This window comes from Enhydra lutris, unplaced genomic scaffold, assembly GCF_002288905.1.
Source record: "Enhydra lutris kenyoni isolate GAN:26980312 unplaced genomic scaffold, ASM228890v2 scaffoldscaffold24, whole genome shotgun sequence".
NCBI classification, from domain to species: domain Eukaryota; kingdom Metazoa; phylum Chordata; class Mammalia; order Carnivora; family Mustelidae; genus Enhydra; species Enhydra lutris.
In genome coordinates this window covers 16,302,426-16,327,737 of record NW_019154108.1, presented here as the reverse complement: position 1 = coordinate 16,327,737, position 25,312 = coordinate 16,302,426, and the positions used below count along the sequence as shown (strand labels likewise).

The 25,312-nt window shown below is 55.3% G+C and overlaps 1 protein-coding gene across 1 annotated transcript in view; it reads right to left on the bottom strand.

The window, feature by feature from the left end:
• The window catches only part of LOC111150686 (sulfhydryl oxidase 1-like), a 37,230-nt gene extending 12,902 nt beyond the window's left edge, over positions 1 to 24,328 (bottom strand). Inside the window, exons 1-8 of the mRNA XM_022508236.1 lie at positions 24,042 to 24,328; positions 17,034 to 17,134; positions 9,065 to 9,110; positions 8,408 to 8,510; positions 6,833 to 6,923; positions 4,523 to 4,668; positions 2,200 to 2,334; positions 21 to 150 (exon numbers count right to left, since the gene is read on the bottom strand). Coding sequence (XP_022363944.1) covers positions 21 to 150; positions 2,200 to 2,334; positions 4,523 to 4,668; positions 6,833 to 6,923; positions 8,408 to 8,510; positions 9,065 to 9,110; positions 17,034 to 17,134; positions 24,042 to 24,303 — 1,014 coding nt within the window. The 5' untranslated portion in view covers positions 24,304 to 24,328. The remainder of the gene's footprint in view (positions 1 to 20; positions 151 to 2,199; positions 2,335 to 4,522; positions 4,669 to 6,832; positions 6,924 to 8,407; positions 8,511 to 9,064; positions 9,111 to 17,033; positions 17,135 to 24,041) is intronic.
• Positions 24,329 to 25,312: the final 984 nt, after the last annotated feature.

The window sequence follows — 25,312 nt, the reverse complement described above, 5'->3', positions numbered from 1 at the left end:
GAGGCTGGGGCCCTGCTCACCTGGGCCAGCACGGCCATGAACTTTTTAAGGGCCACCAGGCGCTGCCCCTCCAGCACAGAGAACTTGCCCACTTCCACCCGCAGGATGTAGTGCAGCGCGGATTCCAGGTCAGCCATGTAGATCTTGGAGCTGAGGACCCAGAAGGCGGTGGAGAGAGGGGGGGGGTGTTAACCACAGGCTGGGGGCTGGGGATGAGCACCCAGCGCTACAGGGAGGGAAGGGGAGGGCCACTGCCGATGGTCACAGAGTCCTGTAAGTTAGCACTGGGCTCTGCCACTAACCAGCTCTGTGACCTTGAGTATTACTTAATCTCTCTGAGCCACAGTTCCTCATTTACTATAACAGAGAAATAATAAATTGCTCACGGGAAGGCTGCTGAGAGGAATAAATAAGAGCAGAAACGCAAGCCACTCGGCAGCTCCTGGCACGAAGTAGGGGTCTCCTCCACAGGCTCAGGGCCGGCCCCTCCTGGGACTCACTGAAGGTGCTTTTAATCAGGCGGCTGGGGGAAGGCTGAGTTTTGCTCCCTGTTCTGAACAAAGACCCCTAGGGACAGACAGAACAATGGGTGCGCCCAGACAATGTGGCTCTGGAAACCTTGGCCCTCTTTGAAAGACCAAGGCTCCGGCTGCGCTCCGAGGCAGGGCATGGTGGGGGCTGAGGGTTAGGAGGGCAACTGGCGTGTCTTTATTTGGGGGCTGATGTCCTCACAGCTGCCAGGCCTTGGGGAGCGGGTGAGGCTCCCGGTCACACCTCTTGGGCCATCCCAGCCCCGGGGGAAAGGCTGCAGGCTCCAAGCTGGCTGCCTCACGCCGCACCCATCCTGCTGGCTCAGGGCCTGGGCTCGAGCTTCTGTAGGAAAGGGCTCGGCACGGTGGCTGCTTCTCTATCCCTGCCTCCTGAGGCCTGGGTTCTGGCCTCAGTTCTGGGAGGCAACTCAGTCTACCCTTCTGGGCCTCAGCGACCCCACCTGTAAAGTGAACTGGTTACTCCAGCCGCACCTACCTCCTAACGCTGCAGGGAGCCAGCAGGGTCGCTCAAGGGGTCAGTGCTGTAAACCCCTATGCTCTACCCTCAGGGCAAAGGACCCTCTCTAGCCGCCACCGCGGTGTCCTGGGTCTGGGTACCTCTCCATTCTTGCGGTCTGCCTCAAGACGTGGCCCCTGACTTATGGGATAATGTATGGAAGGTGCCCAGCACGGAGCTTGGCCCCTGAGGCCCATAAGTGTCAGCGGCTATAATTCGAACGATGGGAGTCATCATAATGTGAACGACCGTGATGACAGTTCCCACGTCTAGGTCTCTGTTTCCTTCTTACCCAATTTACTAAAACTCTCACTTCCTACCCTGCAAGTCCTTCATGTTGGGATGCAAAACCCTCTGGAAATCAGATGACCTCTCCCTCAGTTCTCCTGTACCGTCTCCTCGTGGAGGCCACCTTCCCGATGCGGCTCTGAGCCGCCCGGTCAGCCATTTCTCCTTGGCATACCGCCGGTGCCAGCTTAAGAGGCTTAGAGCCCCATCTCCTACCCAACGAGCAGGAATTCTGCTGCAAGAGCAGAGCCAAGGGGCTTGGGAGAGAAAAGCAGCTTCCTCATGGTTATGTCTATGCACAAAGATACAGGCTAGCCCAGAAGGTAGTGAGCTCTCCGGCACCAGAGGCATTCAGAAGAGGTCAGTGACCTCCTGGAAGGGGCTGTAAACTCTGGGGGAAGGGACTGCATATCTGTGTGTGTCCGAATTACAGTGCCTAGTGGGTAGCAGGTACTCAAAAACATCTGCAGAAGAGATGGCTGCTCGGGTGGGAAGTTGGTCAGAAGGCCACAGGGTATCCCTCCAAGCTGATCCCACTTGCTCTTGAATCGCGTTAAGTTTAAGGAATGTGGGCATTGGAAAGTGTTCACTCCATCACTTACACAAGCAAGTGCTGTCTGGCACCTCCCACAGTCAGCAGACACGGGGCTGGCCCCTGGGTGACTGCTGCTTGATCCCAACAACTATGACTCTTCTGTGTGTGGTCGGCAGCCAGGGGAGCCCAAAGGCCAAGGCCAGGCTTCAGGGGGTCTGCGATTGGAAAGGCATGTGCTAAGCTCAAGATAGGGACCAGAGTGTGGTATGGAGGCCGGGGCTCTGTGATCAGAGGTGAGGCTCTGGGGAGGCAAGGGGGCGTGGCCTTACCGATCTGCGACTTTCCACACAGTGGGAGCTATTGTGTGAGCAGTGGTTGGCACAGCCTTGGTGGGGACAGGCTCCTGGGGGGCCCTGGAGAACCTCTTCAGGTAAGTGGTGTAGAAGGACCTGGATTCCGCAAGCCTGTGAGGGAAGAAACCAGAGGGGAGGCAGTGGGTATGGAGAAAGAGACCCCAGGACAAAATCATGTCAGGAGAGGAGGCAGGTGGCTCAGCTGACAGAAATGTTTATTTTTTTAATTTATTTTTTAAAGATTTATTTATTTATTTCAGAGCGAGCGAGCGAGCATAGGCAGGAGGGGCAGAGGGAGAAGGAGAGAATCTCCAGCAGACTCTGTGCTGAGTGTGGAGCCCGACATGGGGCTTGATCCCATGACCCTGAGATCACGACGTGAGCCAAAACCAAGAGCTATAGATGCTTCACCAACTGCGCCACCCAGGCGCCCCTTGACAGAAATGTTTATTAAGAAATATTTGAATCCAGGGGCGCCTGGGTGGCTCAGTGGGTTAAAGCCTCTGCGTTCGGCTCAGGTCATGATCTTGGAGTCCTACGATCGAGCCCCACATCGGGCTCTTTGCTCGGCAGGGAGCCTGCTTCCTCCTCTCTCTCTGCCTGTCTCTCTGCCTACTTGTGATCTCTGTCTGTCAAATAAATAAATAAAATCTTAAAAAAAAAGAAAAGAAAGAAATATTTGAATCTCGGGCACTTGGGTGGCTCAGTCGTTAAGCATCTGCCTTCTGCTTGGGTCTTGATCCCAGGGTCTTGGGATCAAGCCCCACATCGGGCCCCCTGCTCAGAGGGGAGCCTGCTTCTTCCTCTTCCACTCCCCTTCTTGTGTTCCCTCTCTTGCTGTCTCTGTCAAATAAATAAAATCTCAAAAAAAAAAAAAAAAAAAAAAAAAAGACATACTTGAATCTGGTTACATCTCATCCTCAGTGAGGTCAAACCAAGGCGCCCAGGCCTTATTTTAGCCTTTCCACCCACTACTCATGCTGTGGAAAGGCTCTCTGACACCAGTCTGAGGCCCAAGCCCCATCTGGAAAAGCGGCAGGTCTGAGAATTCCTCAGCCTGCCCTGGAGGGGCTGTGGGACGGAGCTACTTCTGCCCATGGACAGGATGGCTGGGTCTGACTATCTCTGCCGGAGACCAAAGGAGGTTGCCCACTCACGAGCTTGCTTTGAGGTACCAGAGGTGGCCCTACTCCCCAAGGAAATCAAGGGGGTTTGATACCTGATTTTTTAAAAACAGGCAGTAATAACAACAACACTAAATTCTCTAATCCTTGTACAATCCTTTTGATTTTTCTCTCTTCTGACAGAGAGTCCTCAGGGCAGGCGACACCTCCTGGTCACGGCCGCCTGGAGGGAGGGTGTGAAGACCAGCAGCCACGTGAGGGGACACCCCGGGGGAGCTGGCACCGGGAAGCACCGCTTTCCACACCGCTGTCCCGGCCCGATGTTTATCGCCCAGCAGATGGCTCAGGAGCAGCGTCGTCACAAACAATTTTCCCCTCCACCAGCTCCAAGTGAGGAGACAATGCCTCCTGTCCCCACCAGGACTGGCACTTTCTGTCCCTCCCTGTCCTTCTGCTGCCACACGCTTCCCTCCCCCGGCGGAATTCCCTGACGAGGCTGGCCCAGTGCTGTTTGGCCACTGGGGCCGGCAAGGGCCAGGGGCTGCCCTGCCGGGCCTCCTTCCGGGATTGCGCTAACGGCCCCACAGGGCAGCTCATTGGGCACCTCAGGCAAGTCTTGGTCTCCCTGGCCCTTGAGGTCCTGCCGGCAGGAGCCAGGCGACATCAATCATCTGCCCAGGGAGGGCACCGAGGCACCATCTGGCGCCATTTAACAGGCCATTCAGCAGCAGGAGCCTGACAGAGGGGCTGAGGCTGGCCTGATTGTTTTCTCTTGGCATTTTGGAACTGGCTATTGTCTAGCTCCTAATGAACTTTTCTGCAATTAGAAAACCAAAGGGAGGGAGGGTCAGGCATATCTGAGTGAGTGCCAGGCCCGCAGCCTGCCAAGGAGTCTGTGAACCGCGGAGGATGGGGACTAGAGCAGGGCTGCCAGGGCGATGGCGCTGGAGCAGCGGCGAGTGCACCAGGGGCCCAAGACCGGACTCCTGAGCTGGAGGCCGGGGGGCCGCGTGCCTGGCACTGCCCACCCACTCCATACACAGCTGCTTCTCCTGCAGAAGGGGGCTCCTCAGAGCAACTGTAGGAGGAAGAACATGGCAGGCTTCTGTAGGCGGGAAGGCGGGATGTGGGCAGGGGGAGAGGAGAGAGGGGACGGAGGGACACACAGCACTCACACGTGGACCTGAGAGGCAGAGCCATTCCGAAACAGCAAGTAGCAAGATGGGAAGTCAGTGACCCCGAACTTGCTCACCACATCACCCTCCGTGTTCAGGACCCTGCGCACTGCTATGCCTTGGTGCTGGGACAAGTCCAGAGTCACCTGTGGAAACAGACAGACATGGTGGGGGCGGGGGCCCAGCCACTGGGCAGAGGGAGCCCTGGGCGGGCACCATCCAGACTCTAAGCCTTTTGGGGAGTGGACGAGTGTGCCAGCAGTCTCCTGCCACCAACCACAACTACCCCACAGGCGACAAGAGGCACTTGCTACCCAGGACAGGGGCCTTGGAACTGTGCACACCACACGCCTTGAATTCCCTAGGGCAGTCCAATCTAATGCAATTTTCTTTCTAATGAAAGTAATTTGTAGAAGGCATAATAAAATGTGGTTTCATTTTTATTCTTATATTTACAAGGCTTTCTATCTCTATTCCAAATCAGAAAAACATACTTAGACATGATTTTATTTTTAGAAAGAAATAAGGGGGAAAATCGTGTTAGCTCACATTTACTGAGAAGGTATTATGACTGTTATGGATCGCTTCATTGAATCTTCAAAATAATGCTATGAGATGGGAACTATTATTAGGAGACCAAGCCGGGGGCTGCCTGCGTTTGCATCCTGGCCCCACTGGCCTAAACCTCCCCGACTCCATTTCTTTACTTGCAAAACTGGAATAATAACACACATACCAACCTCAGAGGGCTGTTAAAAGGACCAAAGGGGTTAATTTTATGAAATGTGTAACAGTGACTGGGGCATGTTTAAGTAACTGGGGTATATAAGTGTTCATTAAAAAACTAAAATGTCTTGGGGCGCCTGGTGGCTCAGTGGGTTAAGCCTCTGCCTTCGGCTCAGGTCATGATCTCAGGGTCCTCGGATCGAGCCCCGCATCGGGCTCTCTGCTCAGCAAGGAGCCTGCTTCCCCCCACCCCGCCTGCCTCTCTGCCTACTTGTGATCTTTCTCCCTGTCAAATAAATAAATAAAAAATCTTAAAAAAAAAAACCAAAAAACTAAAATGTTTATTGCAAACGAGAACACAGAGGCTAAGCAGTGAAATCAAGTGCTCGGGGACAGAGGCAGGAAGTGCCGGGACTGGGCAATGCACCCCAGTTAAACTTGCTCCAGGGTCTGGGCTCTTGACTACTGAGCCCTCCTGCTTCTCACACTAACCATCTCTGAGCACCTCTGCGTGGACACAGGGTACCTGGCCCTGCGGGACAGTAGGGAGAAGATCTGTTTCCAATGAACATTTATTAATCACTTCCTCGTCATTAGGCCTGGACTGGGACCCCAGAAGGGTCAGGAAGTCCTTCAGCAAAGCTCCGTGCCCCTCCCCATCGTCCTCTGTTTCCCCTCTCAGGGCTCAGAGGCCTGGAGGCAGCCCGCAGCACCCTGGATATGCTTGAGGAATTTCAGGAGGAAAGCAGTCGGAGCCAGCAGTCGTGTTTAATTTCATCTCCACCTCGTGCCTCTTCTGCATCCCTGCATTGCCTTGGGACTTCACCCATGGCCTGGCCCGTCCCCCCTCGCGTCTGGGAAAAGCCCACAAGGGGTGTAGAGAAGTCTGTGCGCCCGCGGCAGACTGGAGAGCTCTCTGCATTAGGCCAGGGGAACGGATCTTTAAAAAGCACCTACTCTGCACCAGCTACCAGTCCAGGCCCTTCCCCTAACCTGCCTCGTCTGTGCCAGAGGTGCTCTGAGGAAAGGGAACAATCACGCTTTCCAGACAGGGAAACAGGGCTTGGGGCAGACAGACAGGTCACCATGGGGCAGTAATTCACACCTGCCTGTTCGGTTACTGTTTCCTCCCGAGTCCCCGAACGAGCTCTGACCGCCCCTCCCCACACCCAGGCTCCAGTTCCGCAGGGGTGGGGCGGTGTGGAAACCACCAGGCTTGCGGCACTCACAGACCTGGTTCAAAGCCCTGCTCCACCAATCCACTGGCCCGGGGCCCTTCAACCTGTTACCCGATCATCAACCTTAATTGTGAAGATTAGCGACTACGTGTGCCGCACTCTAGTCCTGTGCTCAGTGAACAGCGGGTGTTGCAGAGGCGCGGTCAACGAGAGAGAGAAAAAAGACAAAGGTTTTCCCACGGAAAGGCCCAGTTCCCACACTTCCTGGGTCCTCCAGCAGGGGTCAGGCCAGTGCTGGGCTAAGACGTGCACGTGGCCGAGACCCCAGAACAGCCCAGCCCCTGAACTCACTGGGCTCTCTGCTGACGTCCACCTTGGGGTTGCAGGGACCCTGGGGGGAGCTCACCTCTCTACCCAGGTAGGAGCCTTCCTTTTCAAAGATCAGGGCCAGGTAATCTTTGTCGTTTCTCGCAAAGAATCCATCAATCTCCTCCAGCCTGCAAGAGACAAGAGCGGCAGTGACCTGCTGGGGACAGCACGCCTGTCACAAAACTATGGGGGCAGCCATATATCCCCGTCCTGTTCCCACTCGAGGCTCCATGGAAGTCGCCCCCGCCAGCCCTCCAGGGGGAGCAAGCCAAACCCTTAGTCTCAGAGGACGCTGCCTCTGCTTCCCCACAAGCTGCTTCTCTGTTTGGCCCACATTGTTGATTTTTTTCCCCTCCACGCTGTCTCTTTTAAGAATCTGGAGTGAGTATGAGGTGGCCTCGGGAGGAGCAGGAGGAGGAGGAGGACGGGAGGGGGGCTTTGAGACCAGCAGTCTCTGTGTTCTGGTAAGGGCAAGGCTGAGTGAATACAGACAATGTTTAGGACCCATGAGGTTGGCAGGTCTTCCTGACCTGCGGCTTCTGAGATCCGTGGGACTGAAAACGCACCATGAAGGATGTGTGTGCATGAGAGAGAGAGAGATGGACACGGTCACTGAGAAATGTAAGTAAGGGCAGGCTGGCAGGAATGTTTCCCGGAGAGAAGGGGTCTAGGGCAGCCCCAAACCATACCAAGAATAACACTGGGCCCAGGGTCTCTGTGGGACCCTCTAGGAGGAGGGACACTTGGACAAGCTGATAAAAAAAAAAAAAAATTGCGGGTTGGATTCAACCCCAACTGACGCTAGCAGCATAGTCTGTCGGCAGGACTACTGCTTTCAAGAACATGAGTAAATCGATGTGGGGGGCCTGGAGCCCCAGCGCCTGCTTCATGAGCCTCCTCAGGCCCTGGGATCTTCCCTGTGCTCTGAGGCTGGGCTCCCTCCAGCAGTGCCTGCTGGTACCCAGATTTGCTCCTTCTTGGCAGGAATCCCTGAGGCGGGCTCTATCCTGTCTCAAGTTCTCATCTAGGAGGGCGAGACCTAGTGCTCTCAGTTTACCCTCTGTGGGAGAGCTGAAGCGAGGCACCGTGCCCCTTCCTTCTAGAAGAGGCAATCTTGGAAGCCTGCCTGGCAGGCAGATGCGGGCCACCAGCCGTGTGGCCCACCCCCCGTCACAGCCACCGCTCAGAAAGATGACCACTTCCTCTTATAGGCAGGGCTCCCTTTTCCTCTGAGCCTTCCTTCTTCGTCCCCATGTCCACTCTGTCAGTGCCCCCTCTGGGTAAGATCCTGTGAAGTCTGCTGCACCCCACAAACATTCCTGAGCGCAGGCTGTGAAAAGCAGAGGCAGGCATGGCCCGGAGAACCCCCGCCCATCTCTTCCTTCCCTTGCACCCTTCCGCCCTGTAAAGCCAGGGCTCCGCAGGGAGGCCCTCCAGCGACAGGGAGTCTCCTACCAGTGGCTCCAGAGCGGCTCCGGGCTCTAGCCCACAGAGGGTCTGCCCCAGAGACAAAGGCCTTCGTATCCCCTACGCAGCTGTCCCCGCTACCCTCTCAATCCCAGGCCTGCGATCCTGGCCCACACCGCACCACACCTGCTCCAGCCCCGCATACCTGGCAGGCTCCAGCGGGGGGCAGGCGGGGGGCCACGTGTCACTATGGGACTCCAAGGCGTCAATGAGCCTCTTCCGCAGCGTCTCCACATCAGCACCAGCCACTGGATGAAGACGGACATGGGGGAGGGGGCGCATGAGGAGGGAGGAATAATCCCAATGGCCTTGTCAGCTTTGCTGAAACAAAGGGCCCGGGGCACAGGCTAGTTCTGAGAGAAACAGAGCATGGGTCAGTCCTTCTCTATTAGAGCAGTGCGGTGGGGTCTTCTTCTGTGGCCCTAAGTTACACGAGAAGACCCATCCCTCAGAGGGCAGGAAGCAGCCCCTTGGCCTGGAGCCCGTGAGTGCTTTTCCCTGGAGGATGTCTGCTCTGTCCCTCTGGATGCCAGCCCCATTTTGACATGACGGGTTAGTCTGGGTTCATGGCGACCCTCCCCTCTTCCCAGGACCCTGAATAGAGCAAAACAGAAGGGTTTCTTCAGCCCCCTTTTCCAGAAGGCATCGTCCAGGCTGGCCGGGAAGGCCCCAGGAAAACACAAAACTCCATTTCCACTTAGGAAACCGTTCACCCTACGGAACTTGCTGGGCTCTCCTCATCTCAGCAGGAACCCATCAGAAAGAAAAAGAAGATACTGACAACTGGAACCAGGACACCCACCTGGCAATGCTGATCCTGAGCCATTCTTGGAAAAGGCCTTAAAGAACTGGAAGCAAACACACGGGCAAGAGTCAGTAACACACGGAGCTAAGACTCCCACACGGGGGCCAGAGGGATCGGTGTCTGAGACCTGCTGCTTACTAAAGAGGCTGACTTCGGGCAAATGACTTAACTTTTTTGAGCCTCAGTTCCCTCGTCTGTAAGGAGAACAGGGAGGTATCGGAGCTGCACACTGATTCCTGTCCCCACTGTCCGCGCATCCGATCCCCACCCCCGTGGCTCTGACGCACCCGGGACACACAGGAGCAGCCTACACACTCCACGAGTGGCGGACAGTCTCTCCGACTTGAAACGAATGAATGAAAATACTCATTGCATGACTGAGTGGATAAGGCTGACTTAACTGACGAAACAAAGTCACTTCATACGTCCCCCGGGAAGTGTCAGCTGCCCTCTGAGGCAATCTGTCCACCATCACCAGCGGCTGGGGTCTGTCCACGGAGAACTCGCAGCCTGGCTCGGCAGACACCCCGTGAAGGGAGGGGTCTCCAGGTCAGGTCCTGCTGAAGGGTGGGCCTGAGCCCCTGCAGACACAAGTCTAGTTACAGACAGGTCAACTGCACTCATCACTTTGTCCCCTTTTCCCATTTACAGGACACTCCGGGCTCAGTCTGTCACCTCCTTGGGCAAGAGGACAGAGAGAACAAAGACAACTTGTCAGAATCTGGGCTTCTGCCTAAGTGGCAAGACTGCTGCTAGAGCTCTGGCCTGTGCTCTCACGGGCTCAGCAGGGAGTCAAGCTTAGTGGTCCTGACAGATAGACAGCCACCTGAGTGTCTGGCAGAGAGCCTGCGGGCTGGGAAGAAGACTCTTCCTGAGATCTGGGGCCACCTGTAGCTTCCTCGGGCCTCTGCTGCAACGGCATGGCCATCCATCCGGACTTCTCCCAAGCTGGCGGTTGAGTGCAGGCCCCGGGGTCTACCAGACTTGGGCACCAGACCTGGCTCTGCCATACCCCTGCAGGGTGACCTTGGGCAATCCCTTCTCATTTTTAAGACAAGGATGGCGCCATCACCTCAAGGAACTGCTGTGAGGACTCAAAGATGATACGTCTCCAGCGCTTGTGGCTCATGCATACAGTAGGGGATTAATACATGTTACCTGCAGGGTGATTATCACCCCCTTCCCTTGTTCCACCTTCTAAACGCTAGAAAAATCTGATCAGGGGCGCCTGGGTGGCTCAGTGGGTTAAAGCCTCTACTTTCGGCTCAGGTCATGATCCCAGGATCCTGGGATCGAGCCCCGCGTTGGGCTCTCTGCTCGGCAGGGAGCCTGTTTCCTCCTCTCTCTCTGCCTGCCTCTCTGCCTACTTGTGATCTCTGTCAAATAAATAAATATAATCTTAAAAAAAAAAAGGAAACACTGATCAGCTAGCATGTATTTATTCTAGTCATTTGTAGGCAGAACACGAAAATCTGGACGTCACCTGCCCACCTTCCCATGTCTTGCCACCTGCAACCTTATCCTGTTCCCCCAGCCCTTACCCGGCTCCTAAGTCCTGTTGTTTTATTCTCTTTTCTTAGACCATCAATATAAACTTTTATTCTGGGTGGAAACCATCTGCTGATACATGCCATGTATATTTATAATAATATCCTTTGCAGTCACTGAACAAATTTTGAGTGAGATTACACGTTACCCTAACACTTGTAAAAATGCTCACAAGTTCCCTGAATGGTGGGAATTCAGGGCGGACCCGCGCCGCTACAGCTGTTATTTTCAGCAGCGTGGTCACTTTTCTTCGGCCACCACAGCCTCCCCCGGATCTGAGCAGGTGCCTCACTGCAAGGCGGCTGGCCTTACCTCCATCAAGAGGCAGCCTGCCGGCCCCTGGCTGAATGTTCTGAGGGCCCGGCTTGTGAGGGGTCAGGCAGGAGCCCCAGCAAGACTGACCCAGGGGAATGCAGGGACTCGGAGACACAGTCCTTGAAGTGCAGGGTCACGGGAAGTCCCTCCATGTCCTTCCACGTTCCCCTGTGCTGTCACACACACGGCCTTCCCTCCTGCCCTCAGAAGCCTCCCATCTGCCTTCCAGAGGGACGGCAGCACTGGAGCTCTGGCTCCCACTTCATGTTCTGAGGAACTTTTTTCTGTCAATTAACCTCTCTTTCCCCTTTCTGCCAGCAAATTCCCTAGGCCTGCAAGTAGATTCCGATCCTCTTAATTTAATTCCTTAAAAAAAAGAAAAAAAAAAAAAGGGACATGAAGGACAGGCAGATGGGAATCGAGAGAGGCCCTCCTCCCTGCTCCAGTTACAGCATGTCCCGATTCCCTGGGCTGACAGATTTCTCGAAGCAGTGTCTGCTCTGCCTCTCCAACTGCCCCTCTCTGATCCCACTGTACCCCCCCACCACTTGCTTTCTCTGCTGTGTCTCATGGTGGCACTGCCTGCCCTCCCCACAGGGCCAGGGTCTGCCATGTTTGGTACCACATATGCCGATGTGCTCCTTCTTGGCCTTCCTGCTGCCACCTCCCTTGATTCATCCGACACTGACCAGGCCTGCTTGGCCACCTTCCCAGCCTTCCCCTAGCCCTGTCCTAGCCACTCCCCTGACTCCTTTCCTGTCTACTGCCCCCATGATCTCTTGCCCCAGTCTCTCCTCCTGCCACGTATCAGCTCGACACTCTTCTCTGGGAAGTACTGTCACAAACATGTGTGTGTGTGTGTGTGTGTGTCCATGTTTTTGAATGAGGGAGCAAGTACATGAGTGAACAAACAAGCCTACTGTTTGTCTTCCTTGCCAACATCATGTACTTGGTCTAAATGATTTGCCATCTGAACCCTTTGTCTCAAGTCCTCACCTGTCCTAGACTTGTTTCCTCCTGGTGCCCTCCACACGGGTACCAGCCCCCCGACCAAGACCGAGTCATCCCTCCCCCAACTTGTTTCTCCATCTGTGTTCCTTGTCTCACCCCATGTCCTCCCCATTAACCAGACCAGCATCTTCTCCCCCGCAACCTCCATCTGCCAGTCAGAGGACAAGATCTATGAACTTGACCTTGTGATTCTTCAGCAGTGCTCTGGGCCGGCTGCCTTGTCCGGACAAGGGCTTACCATCTATTTCCTAGACTAATGCAACAGTCCTTACCAGTCTGTGAGCTCAGAAATGTTCATCTGCTCCATCTTTTTGTTCTCCAACTGCTCCTCATTGCACTTTGCTTAGTGGCACTGTTCTAGTCTGATCGTGTCCCTCCTCCTCAAATCTCTTCCACGACTCCCCATTACCAGTGAATAATGTCCAAACTCACTGTGCTCAAAGCCTTCCAGGATCTGACCCAAACACTGAAACTTATCTTCCACTGCCCTTCTTTCCTACACTTTGGCTATGATGGGCCTGGAACCTGAACTTTCTTTCCTTTCTTTCTTTCTTTTTTTTTTTTTTTAAGATTTTATTTATTTATTTGACCGAGAGAAAGAGATCACAAGTAGGCAGAGAGGCAGGTAGAGAGAGACGGGGAAGCAGGCTCCCTGCCGAGCAGAGAGTCTGACGCGGGGCTCGATCCCAGGACCCGGTGATCATGACCTGAGCTGAAGGCAGAGGCTTAACCCACTGAGCCACCCAGGTGCCCCGAACCTGAACTTTCTTGAGGACAGGACCACACTTCGGCATCTCGGCAAGCCCCACAGTGTCTAGGACATGGAAGTACTCAAAAGACATCTATTCAGTCCAACAGAGAAACTCTCTGTCCTTTGATCACCATAGATGCTCATGTGAAAATCATATTAAAATCTAGTCAGGGCACATTTTTGTCCTCCTATTAAAAGGCATCCTTCTTAAGTCAGCTGTTGGAGGCGTGTGCCTCCCTAGGGGAAACCACCACCACTCCTTGGGAACAGGTATTTAAGATGTGAGCAGTGAGTCTTCTTTTTTCCAGGAGCGGTTGGCACCGGGACCCTTTCCTTCCATCACTAGCCTCTGCCCTCCCCAGCGCTGGTGCTCCTGGAAGGCCTCCACGGCTCCCCAGAGGCACAAGGTGGGTCTTACCAAACTGTCAAAAATCAACACCAATATCAAGGAGCACCTGCCTTTCTAGGAGTCAAGGCTGAACGGGCAGCACACTTCCCAGCAGCAATAATCAATGACACTGAGGCCCAGCTTTTAAAACAAGTTCCGAGGAAAATGACCCCATCTCCAAACAGCTTACAGTGAGCCCAGGAGGATCCACACGCCTAACCATCCCTACGCTGGAGACTGATTGTGGAGGAGGCCGGAGGACAGCAGGGGGGTGGGGGCCCATATCCTTCCTCCAGAGAGAGGCAGGAGTCACCCCCTCTGACGCCTCCCCCATCACAAGAGCCACATAAGGTAACAGTCGAGCCTCTGTACCCCCAAAGTGTATCCACCTCCCAGCCCTGAGTTCAGGGCCCTGCCACAACCCTGCCTCAGCCCTGCCTCAACCCTGCCCAGGAGCCTCTGCCCCAGCCAGACAAGTCTTCTCAACTTGTGACACACTTCTGCCCACACAGGGCCTCTGCTCTTACCTCCTCCCCGGCCGGCATTCCTCCCCTCCTAGCCCAGACCCATATATCCTCCAACACCGAGTGGAAGTCCCCTCCTCTCTGACACGTGAGGGAAAGGGCTCAGTGAGCCCAGGTGAGCTCCTCTGGCATCTACCGCATATGGATCACTCACCGCCTGCTGGCGGGTTGGTGAGCACCAAGTCGGCCCCCGGCAAGTACTCACTCAACTCACTCAACAGCTGCTGATGGATGGACAGACGGACGGCCTAAATGCAGAGCCCACAGAGGAGCTACCGGGAGCTCCACAGGGTGACTTAGGGAGGAGACAGGACAGCGGGAAGGAAGCCGAGTGACATTAACTGAACTCCAAGTAATACCACCCGGTGTCTCCTCCCTCTCGCGTGTAAGACCTCACTTCACACTTGGCAACAATCCTATTAGGTATAGATACTATCATCCCACTTTTTAGAGACGAAGGAAACTGAGGCCTGTCGCCGAGGCACTGTTAAACACTCTGAGTCATATCTAGTACATACAGTAGTAAGCCGTGGGACCAGAATTTGAACCCACATCAATTACCTAAGGATCTTGCAAAGGGGAGATTTCTGTCCTCTCCCACCCCAATGTTGATGCCTTCTGCAATCTTAATCCCAGCTGGGCCTTTGGCTACAAGGGGTCCTTATGGATGACTCCCTGAGGGCACTCCTGTGGCCCATGGCAAGGCCCCTCCCCTCGAGATCCAGCCTCTAGGTTCCCTAAGCTCCAGCCAGAACCTGCTGCCAGCTAGTTCCTCCCTCCCTCCCCCACACCTTTGTTTTCTTCCCGCTGAGCTTGGCTGGTCTGAAGGGCCCCTGACACAGCAGGCCCTGCAGGGCCTGGTGTTTGCTAAACAGGCTGGGCTAGTGGAAGCTCATTGCCTACGAATGGTGACAAGGGGCAGGAGGCGGAGGAAAGGGACAATGACACCTGTACCTGGGGGTGGCCCAGACTCATGTGTGGGTCTGTGTCCATCATACCAGCAACACTCTCTCTTCCCCTGTTCAGTGTGTGCCCTCACCTTAGAGTTCTCACAGCCTTTATGCATAGGAGTGAGAACCCGCCCAGCCCCCGGGACGCAGCACACAGGGCCACAGGGCGCTCTCTCCAGCCCACTGACAGCCAGGCCGACCTGGAGGGTCTGCACTGCTTTCCAGGGAGTCCAGCCATGATGCCTACAGGCACGCCAGACTCTGTGGAGATCTACGATCTGTAGAGAGCGGCCTTTTGCAAGCATTAGAAGCAACCTAAACTGTAGCATCAATTTAGTGAATCACAGCTAGAATTAAAAAAAAATTAATTTAAAAAGTATATGGAATAGAAAATAGCAGCGTGTACTGCATTTAGAAAGAATGAATATCGTTTTATGAAACTTTCGAGCTGGCGATCACACACAAACCAACTTCTGGATCTCTCTGTGAAGTGTACGTATCTTACTCGGTCGCGCCTTAGAGCAGAGACCCAGCGGGATCTAGAAGCACTTGGCCCCTGGGGTAGAGGCCAGAGGACAGGGCACTGAGGGCCTTTCCCGGCTGAAACTGAACTGCCAGGCCCAGCCAGGCACTGCCCGTGTGGAGGCTGGGGAAGGTCTAGACGACCAGCTCTGGGCCCTCCCAGCTCCCATCCCACAGCCAGCTGGGCGGGGCAGGACATGATTAATCATACGAGGCATTCAGGCTGCGTGTGCTGCGTGACTTGGGTAGGCGCCGGGAACTTGGGGACCTCCCTCACATCCACCGAGCCCCGGCCTCTCCCAGGTAGAAACACCAAGCCTCGGGTGCCAGGTCCCACAGAACCTGCCTCCTCCCTCCAGATGTCCTGACCTGGCCCTGGCACCAATGCCCGTCCCATTCCCAGGGGGCTGGACCCCCAGGGCCAGTCCTCGCTGAGAAAAGCAGCAGCCTGTGAACGAGGACTCTTCCAGACGCACTGGTTTTCCCACAACTTTTCACACAGGGCTGCTCACCCTGGTTCAGCCAAAGCAACAGAGATCCTCGTCCACCCCTGAAGAGTAATTTGGAATATTTTCAGTTACATGTTTTGAGATGAGGATATGGCAAAGCAATGGCCCTGCTAGGGAGGTCTTTGACTTGAAAGAGATGACTGATAAGCCATCTCTCTCCTGGGGCCTCTAAGTGATACGGCAGGACCTGTTCCCCAGACCAGTCTGGTCTTGGCTAAACCTGGGGCCTAGGACTGGTCCCCAAGTGGTAACAAGAACGTTGGACGGAGCCCTCTCAGTCTGTGGGGATCTCGAGCCCAGCAGGATTTCACTGGGCATGAGGAACAGAAAGGTCACATGGAGTTCAAGCTGGACATTCCTTCTGGAGCCGGGCTTTCCAGACAAATTCTCTTGGAGTAATTAGGCTGAGATTCAGCTCATGGTTCTGCTCAGAACTTGAGGACCCTGAGCTCAGATATCTTGTTCAGGGGACAATACTTGGCATTTTAGCTTTCAGAGGCCTTTCCGGATTATTCTTAGTGGTTATAGAAGAAATGCTTTTCTAGATGCCATTCTGGTAGAAAGAGGCTAATTACAGCTGGAGGTAGGGAGAAAGGTTCTGATTCTTTAATGTGGAAGCAAACTAACTGCATTATAGCTGGGCCTGAGCCCTTGGAAGGGCACTGAGTGTAACTGCACAGCCTTGCCCTTCTCGGCTTCCCAGAGCCTTGGAAGTTGTTCAGATGGTAATTAAGCTGTCGATGCCCCACAGTGGGCAGGTTGTCAGGTAAGGCCTCACTGGAGAGCTCACGCTACTTTCAGCCAGAGCCGGGGTGACAGAGCCCTCATGTGCCGGGTGTGATGACTCCCGTGATGGGGATCTCTGCTGCCTGAGGCACTGGTGTTTGACCACGGGGTGAGGCTACCCTGACAGGTCACTTCTGAACTACTTGGATTCAAGGCACTTGCCTGATGAGGAGGAAGCTTGCTGGTATTTTCTGGAAGATCATCAGGCCTCCTGAATCTCATCTTGACCGTGTGCGGGTCAGAGCCCGAACTGGGGTTTATAGGGTTAGAGCAGGCCTCTAAGGCTGGGAGTCAGGAGGGAGAAGAAATGGAAAGAGGCCCTTGGGAGCTGTGGGATCTCACCAGCCCAGGCGATAACCACCTCACAGCTCAAATCAGAGTAGCTGAAACCAGCCCATCATAACTACCCTCCCCTGCCACAGCCCCTTCCTTTTTAAGGGGCAGAACTTGCCAGACCCAACGAACCTCCCAATTCATACCCCTGTCTGCCTCTGTGGCAGGGGTCTCTTCAAGCACGGGGACAGTGCTCCAGTGGCTGTGACCGAAGCTGATCAAGCCCAGAAGCATGGGAGACCCATGGAGCTCCGGGGCCAGGGGGGCATGGGGCAGCCGGCCACACGCTCCTCCAGCAGCACACCTGCTCCCCCGCCCCTGTCACGCACCCTCACGGTCGGGAAGCCGGGGATGTTGAAGTCTCTGCAGACTGCACTATTGGTCTCATCAGCACAGTTCAGGGCAGCGAGATTCAGGGCGGGTCTCCAGTCTGGAAGGAAAAGAAAAACAATGAGGTCAGTAAGAGGGGCCGGCACCTCTGCCTGCTCACCTGCCCCGTGCCACACTCCAGCCACACCAATGCCCAGAGCACCTGCCCCTGGGGCTCTCCTGAGGAAGGGCATCCGTTCCTCAGGAACGCTGAGATGGTCTGGTCATCCCACACTCAGTCCGTGCTTAGGACGTGGCTAAGTAGCACAGGGCGGGCTCTCCTGGGACGGCATCTGTGTTTCTCCATTATTCTGGGGGGGGGGGCACGGAGGCTGCAGGGGCTGAAGAAAGATGTGAGATGAGCTTGAACCCCCAGCGACCCCTGACATGGCCTCTGTCCCTGCTGTCCTCTAGAGAGCATCAGTTCCAGAAGGGTGAGGTTTGCAACTCCGAGTGGATGCTCGGGAAGGTACTGGCAGTCAGCCCCGCTTGCCCGGGTGGCACAGAGGTGGTGAGGACTGGCTCCCCCGCCAGAGAGGGAGGCAGGCAGCCCAAGGGAGGGAGGGAAAGGCACCTGGAAGCGAGGGACCACCGGGAAAGAAGCCCTGAGGCCAGAGTCTGGAAGGAGATAGATGAAAGGCTCCCTGAGCTGCCTGGGCACCCGCTCCTACAACAGACTCCAGGCTGCCGGCCTCCCTCCACTGAAACTCGCCTGCAGAGGAAATAATGGCACCATTCTGGGCCACGGCCCAAGATCTGTGAAACAGAAAACCGACTTCTCTACCAGGCAGGCCCCCTGAGCCTGGGTCCGGGGCCCCTCGGGCACCTACCAAAGTTCCCTGTTACAGCAAGCCTGCTTGGGCTGGAAGGCAAGCTCCACACACACTGTGGGGTGGTGACGGCCTGGGCCCAACATGTGGCTCAGAGCCCTAACTGGGTGCGGACACGGGGTAGGCCAGCCCTGGGGACCAAGGGGAGAGACTGACTGCAAGCTTGTCACTTAGCTGACAGGGGGCCCGCCTGGGTGAGCGACGTGTTCAGGGCCCTGCTCTGGCCACCTCCATGGTCACAAGCCTGTCTGTCCCTAAATGCCTCTTCATTTTTGCATCCCTGCCCGGCCTCCCGACAATGCAGCCCACACTAGGTGACCTCTGACCACACGACACAGTCGACCCAGGCCAGGGCCTGGCTCCCAGCAGCTCCAGTGCCAGAACGGGGTCTCCCAGCTCTGCCCCAGCATAAGGGGTCCAGGCGAGGGCTAAAGGTGAGGCATACGAGAAGAGCTGCCTAGGTATAGGGTTTTGTCCTGGATCACAGGCAAGAGCACCCCAGGCTGCCCTTCTGTGGCTTCTTCCCTGCTCAAGGGAGGCCCAGGTCACCCCCTACAGCCAACTGCCACACTCTAGACTTGGCTCTGTCTGTCCTCCATCTCGGGCTCTGGTCACCTTGTGCAGGGAGACCCTCAGGAGAGATTTGGCACCTCTCAAAAGAGTAAGTTGATCAGACAAAAAGGTGGAAGGGGAACAATTTCTTGTCCTTCCACCAGCGAGGGCTGCCGGCAGGGGCCTCACAAAGCCACTTGGCTAGGTGACCAAGGACTGAAGGCCTCAGCTGCTCCTGTCCTCTCCAAGAGTACAGGCCACCATCCCTGGGGCCAGAGTCTGCCCCCTGCCATTGGGGCACGAAGGCTGAAGGGATGGGGAGGGGAGAGAACAGGGAGCTAGCACTCAGGGGGTATCTACAGCATGCCCTAGATGACCTCTCTCCACTACTCCCCCTGGATCGGGGGGGACGTACCCTCCCCACGACTCTAAAAAAAGCACTGAAGCCTCCAAGTTTTCCAAGGGCCCCAGACTCAAACCTACTTCTCTTCCCTCGCCCCCTCGCCCGAGGCAGGATATTACCCTTCTATTTTTGCTCTTTGATCACAACCTTCCCCATGCAAGAGACAATGGTAAAAACACTGCTGTCCTCAAGCGACACAGGACTCTAACTCAAGCACCCAGTCACTGTCGTAGATGACGTTATCACACGTACGGAGAGTTCGTTGTGTCTACCGTATCTCATTCAGTGTGCAACGACCCTCCAGGGAGAGACAGAAGCTATTCTCTCCAGACCTGCTTTCCTCCCCTGTGAAAGAACTACCCGAGAACCATGCCCGAGGTGCACTGCACCAGTGGTGAATCTGGGATCTGAACCTCTGGTCTCAAGAGGGCCCAAGACGGAACAGCAGAGCTACTCTGCCGGCTTCCCAACCAGGAAAGCCAGGGAGGGTGGGGCAGAGTAGGGCGTTCCTAGTTGGGACCTGGGGAAGGGATGCCTGGGAATATTAGCCCCTTGCCCGGGTAGCTCTTTGACTCCTTATCTTTCTTTATACCTTGATTCCCTGTCCCTCTGTGAAATGGAACCGGTGCCTGTGCTTACCTGCCCCAGGTACCGCGGGAGGTGGGTGGGGGGCGGGTAGGCTGGGGCCAGTCAGGTGCTCAGAGTCCTGGCTAAGGAATGTTTCTCAGGAATATCAATGTCAATACCTTGATAAGCCATAGTGACAATGAACAGCTGGTTTGCTACTAATAACCATGGGCCTGACCATTCATTCTAGTCCCAGTACACGGAACGGAGAGTACACGGAACGGAGAGCACCGTTCTCTGGGCGGTCCACCAGTAATGCAAAGCTGCAAGTAAGTAAAGTGCGCTGCTGTCCGCGGGGAACAGAACCGGGCAAGGGAGGCTTTCTCAAGTGTCAGGTGACTTACACATCACCACCTGCCGGCTTAACACCTAACATTAGCAGTATCAGCTCAGCCCTACTCTTGGAGAGAAAAATGTCTCCTGGTGCAATTACTGCCCTGGCAAAGTAATTTCTCTATTACTCTATTAACAGCAGAGTAAATGAGCACATGGAGAGGGGAAGGGTGGGGACATCTATGGTGTCTGGGTGGTGAGTGAGGAGATGCCCTGTAGTGAGGGGGGGGGGGTCATGGGCTCCTTCTGGAGTCAGAGGCAGTATCCCTGCCCCCACTCACCACTCCAGGAAGGGGCATGGACCCAGAGTCACATGACTTGCTTATAGCCGGAAGTGGCCACCATGAGCTCCACATGTCTCCTTTCTGCGCCTCATGGGTCCAACAAAGACCAGGATAGATGGTCTCTCCTGTCCTTTCCAACTCGAACAAACACCCATGGGTCCTCCCATGTTAAGCAAGCTCCTATTAAGACAGAGGCCAGATCCACCCAAACCAGCAAGAACTCGTCAAGTGGTGAGAACCAGACCTCCATCCAAGTCTCCAGGAGTCCTCCCGACAGGGAGTTAGCCAGTCCCTGCCCTCACCACAGCATCCCTTCCTCCCTGCTGCAGACTTCTGGGCAGTGAGGTCATGGGATAGACAAAATGCCTTCCCTGGCGTTCACACCTACCTGGCTGACACCCCAGGGCCGAGTCCAGGAGAGCCATAGCACAAGCAGCAGGCTTGGTCACTACATTCTCATTAGGACTCCTGTGAGGGTCATACCATTGGCCTGCGTAAGTGTCCAGTGGGCTCCTACCCTGTGCCAGGCTCCGCACTAAGGCATTCACAGGGGTACAAGAGAGGTGGCCTACACCATGGAAAAGAAAAGAAGGCAAACCACCACTGTTCAGTGTTACCCAAACATCCACACCTTATAAATGCCGTCTCTGTAGCTTGGCAGAGGGCACTTTCCCAGCCCGGAGGACTCCTCCTCCTTCGCCCATCTCTCCACCTGCCTAGGTTCTAGAGCCAAAGAAACGGGTTCAAGAACCTCCTCCAGTATCTGTACAATGTCGGGCGCGTTACTCACTTGTTAAAAACAACAGCGAAAATCCCCCATCGAATCACAGATATTTTTTCATAAGTGTATATCTATGCGCACTAGTGGCCTGCAAAGGCCCACAGGCAAGTGTATAAGGCAAGTGTGTAATAAATAACTGCTTGAATGAAGGCCTGGTGACAGATTAGCCCTCTGTGACTCTACCCTGCCCTGAGCTCCGACCAGAAATGGCTGAGCCACTCCTTTGGCCTTTCCCAAACGCGGCTTTTCCCTGCTGTCAATTCTCAATTCTCCCGCTGTGTGTAGCTCATTTCCCAAACTGCAATGTAAACAGTGTTCTGCACATAGAGGTCACTCAACAAATATTTATGGATTGATTAGCCAGTGAAGAGTAATGAAGATTAAGATGAACACAATCAATTTCCCAAACATACGGTGACACAAGAAGAGCTGTCCTGGAATAGAAAGGGATGACCAGATCTTTAGAAGCCAGCGCTCTGGCCATCGGGACAACTGCCCCAGAGAAGCCGTCCCACAAGTCACTGAATAAAGGGGCCCTAGACAGTCAAGATGAAATGCGAGGCCAGCTGGGCAGGGTTACAAAATGTTTCTCCCCCGCCATGACCCTCCACACTACTCTCACTGCTCCTACCCCAGACACTCTTACCATTGGCAGAAGGCGGGGGGCACACTCCAACAGGCCCCAGATGGTGTTCGAGCCCTGTGCTGGCCCACAACCATTTTCTCAAAGAAACTCAGTAATACAGAGATAATGTGAGAACAACCCTTGCTTCCCAGCAGGGCCTTACCCTTGGACTGGAGTGGGGGAAGTCTCTATAATCGCAGGCTGATACCAGATTCAGCCACTGCTCTCCCCCAACTCCCCACCCCAGTGCCAACGCAATCTTGTTAAGGCCGTCCCCGTGGCTCCTGGGAGATCTCCAGTTTCCTACTTCCCACTGACTGTGGTTCATCTCTACAGACTTTGGTGCTTCCATTGTCCTTCCTGGAGACTGAGTTTCGATTTGCATTTTTTAGGGGAAGACTGTCACTCCATGCCCTAGGGCAAGACCCCTTTTGGAAGTGGCAACCCTCACCCAGGAGTAAGCTGGGTCAGTGTCTGGCTATGCAATTCACTGGAAAACTCTGGGTTGCAAGAGGTCAAACACATGAGTCAGCTGGAAGCTAACCTTCCCTCCAGCATTCTTAAGATAGAAGAGTCTTCTAGATTAAGTTCTTCCGCAGCCATTAGAGACCTCTCATAGCCTCAAGGTGGAAACTGATCTGGGGATTTTTGTGATTTTCAGGCCCACAAGGTCCCCTGAGCACCTAATGTCCCCTCAGGTGTTCCAGTTCCATGTTCAACACTCTTCCTCCCCCTTGCCCTGCCCAGATGTGTTGGTATCACTGAAACAGTGTGAAGAGCGGCTGAGACATGGCACACTGAGGTGATGGGACCAGAGAAGCATGCAGACATGTCCACATGTACACTAGAGATAAAATGGTTCATCGGTTTTGTTAAAAATAACTTTCCAGGACCACATGGCTAAGAGATGTATACATCTTTCCATCTGGCCCCTTCAGTAATCATTATGTGAACTGCTTGGGGGACACGGGAGCCTAACTTTGAAAACCAACACCTATAAGTACACTATTCTACCATGAATGGTTGAGCTGATTAAGAAATACCAGGGGTGCCTGGCTGGCTCAGATGGCAAAGCAACTACCTTCAGCTCAGGTCATGATCCCCGGGTTCTGGGATGGAGTTCCATGTTGGGCTCCCCACTCAGCGGGTAGTCTGCTTTTCCCTCTCCCTCTGACCTTGCCCCAGCTTGTGCTCTCACTCTCTTCTCAAATGAATTTTTTAAAAAAGAAAATCTTTAAAAAAAAAAAAAAAAAAAGGAAATACCAACAGAGTAGCAAGGAAACAGCAGTTCCAGTTCTCTCTCTAGAAAGAGACCTATTCCCTAAGACCCCCACAGTCCTCATTCAGTGATCATTTTCAGTTGGGAGCCAAGATAGGGCCCTAGCTAGCACCACAATCAGGAAGTAGCTTCATTCAGAGACAGCAAATCAGAAACAAATCACCACCGCCACACCCACCAAACACCCACTATCTGGGCTAGGCAACTGTGTGACACCACAGAGATCCTCAAATTCTGGAAAGGAAACTCGGAGATAATGCATGTCATGTACTTACCCAGAAAGGTGTCAGACATACAGGAAGCACTTGTAAATATTTACTACTATTATGACCATATTTTTTCAGTTCTAAAGGTTTTTATTGTTGTTGTTTTAATTTACCATTTCTGTAATAGCGTACACTTTCAAATCTCTATACATTTAGTGGTCTTGTTATCTCTCTACCCCTCAGGCTTAGTAAACGAATGGTATGTCTCACAATTGAGGGCTGAGAATCGAGGACACAGGGTGCTACGGGTCAGGCCAGTGAACAGAAACACGGAGCAAGGGCAAACACACACCAAGAGGCTGCCTTCAGTCAGGTCTCTGGGTTCACGGGTTAACACAGAAGGGTCTGAGAGGGTGCGTGGCCAAGAGGAAGAGAGAAGATGTGGCCCAAAAGCTAACGAGCTCCAGGCAGCAGGTCGGGAGAGGCCTAGAACCCACACAAGAACACTGTCTCCAAAGTAAAGCTGGGAAAAAACGTCTATGGAGCAGCTGGGTCAACCAGCCAAGGGGTTAGCAGAGGGAATGTCATTCTTTTTCTCCCCAGCACTGATCCCACAGCAGCCGGGGAATTCGGCAGGAAGCGACACCGGTCCCCAAGCGAGAGGAAGGGGACTGCCACAGGCGACAGCAGAGGAGGCCGTAAGGTGTCAGCAGAGCTAGAGAAACAAAGGAGAGGCCAGCGCAGGGATGGGGGCACTAAGCCGGCTGAGGACCCACAGGAAGTCAGAGCAGGTGTGAGGGCCTGCTGGGAGTGGGGAGCAGCTCGGGGCACCCGCCAAGGGGAAAGAGACTGCAAGGCGCGGGAGCCAAAAATGGAGGTGAGGGCTGAAAACCGCGGGGGAAGTGCGAGGGGCAGAGAGTTAGAGATGGGCGGAGGCCCGGGGCCGGAGGAGGCGGGCCGGGTGGGAGAGACCCTCGGCTGGGCAGGTGGAGGGGGTCGCCCCGGGGGACGCGAGGAGATCCCCCCCCGCCAGCGGCCCGCCCCTCACCTTTGACGTCGTTGGCCAGCGCCTTCCACGTCGGGGCGAAGGCGATGCAGTGGCCGCACCAGGAGGCGAAGAACTCCACGGCCCAGGCGCTGCGGGAGCCCAGCACGGCGCCGCGCACGGTGTCCGCCTGCAGCAGCGTCAGCGGGTCAGAGGACGAGTAGAGCGCGGAGCGCGGGGCGGCGCCGGCGCCGGCCACCGCCACCAGCAGCAGCAGCGGCAGCCGCGACGGCGGCGGCCCGGAGCTGCAGCCGCACCAGCCCATCCTGCGGCGCGGCGCCCACCACTGCACACCAGTTTCGGACGAGTGGGCGCCGGGCAGTTCCGCCGCTCCTCTGGCGTCCGTCGGGGGGAGGAGCCTCGGGGCCCCGCCCCCTCCGCGGCCCAGCGCCGCCCCCTTCCCCGCCCCGCGGTCTGCGGCGGCCGGGGAGCTCGGCTAGTGCGTTCCCGCCTCCGGCCTCAGCCGGCAGGGAGCGCAGCCGGGGCCCGGGAGCCCCCACCCCCAAGCGAGCGGGGCGTTTCCACGCCAGAGGCCCGGACCGGTATTCCGGTGGCTGCCGGGGACTCGAGGAGGTCATTTGGCTTCTCACGAGCCCGGTACCTAACGGAAAAGGAGTAAATGGGAATAGATTGGATCGATTCGTGCCGTACCAAGAAAGTTCTGGGGCTCCCTCCACGCCACAAGATGTGAGTTAGAAGCAGGTGAGAGAGAAGACGAAGGTCTCCAGGTCTGTGATCATCATGACCCCGCAGGCATGACGTGTGCCCACACCGCTGAGGCCTTTGACCGTCCAAGGGCAACAGTCACGGAGGAGAAGTTCCCTCCCCGCCTTAAACGCTGGGCCGGATGGCGCGGCCAGTGCGCTGCCATCGCGGTTTCCTGGGCACACAGGTCTGGCCACCCCCGTAAGGTTGTGCGGCGATTCCTCCAGTGGGGCTCCCAGCAGCCCGGGTCCTCTACATCTAACTCTCCAGTCTCCTCGAAGCCCTTCCGTACTCAGGTGTCCTTCTCACAAGGAGCCCGATAACTAATTTTGTGTTCCTGTGTAATAAGGTGTTAAATGGTAAACGTACCCTGGTCACCTTTTGTAGCTCCTAGGCGGAGTGATTTTACCCGGAGAAAGAGCTCCCCAGAGGGTTGTCACGCGTGGTCTTTTTCCTGTGTGTTTTTTCCGTTAGCCCACCTCATCTGCAAGCCGTCGGAGCCTGGACTCATTACTTCTTCAGCGTTTACTGAGTGGTTCCTTTGTGCCATAGGCACCGCTCTAGGTACT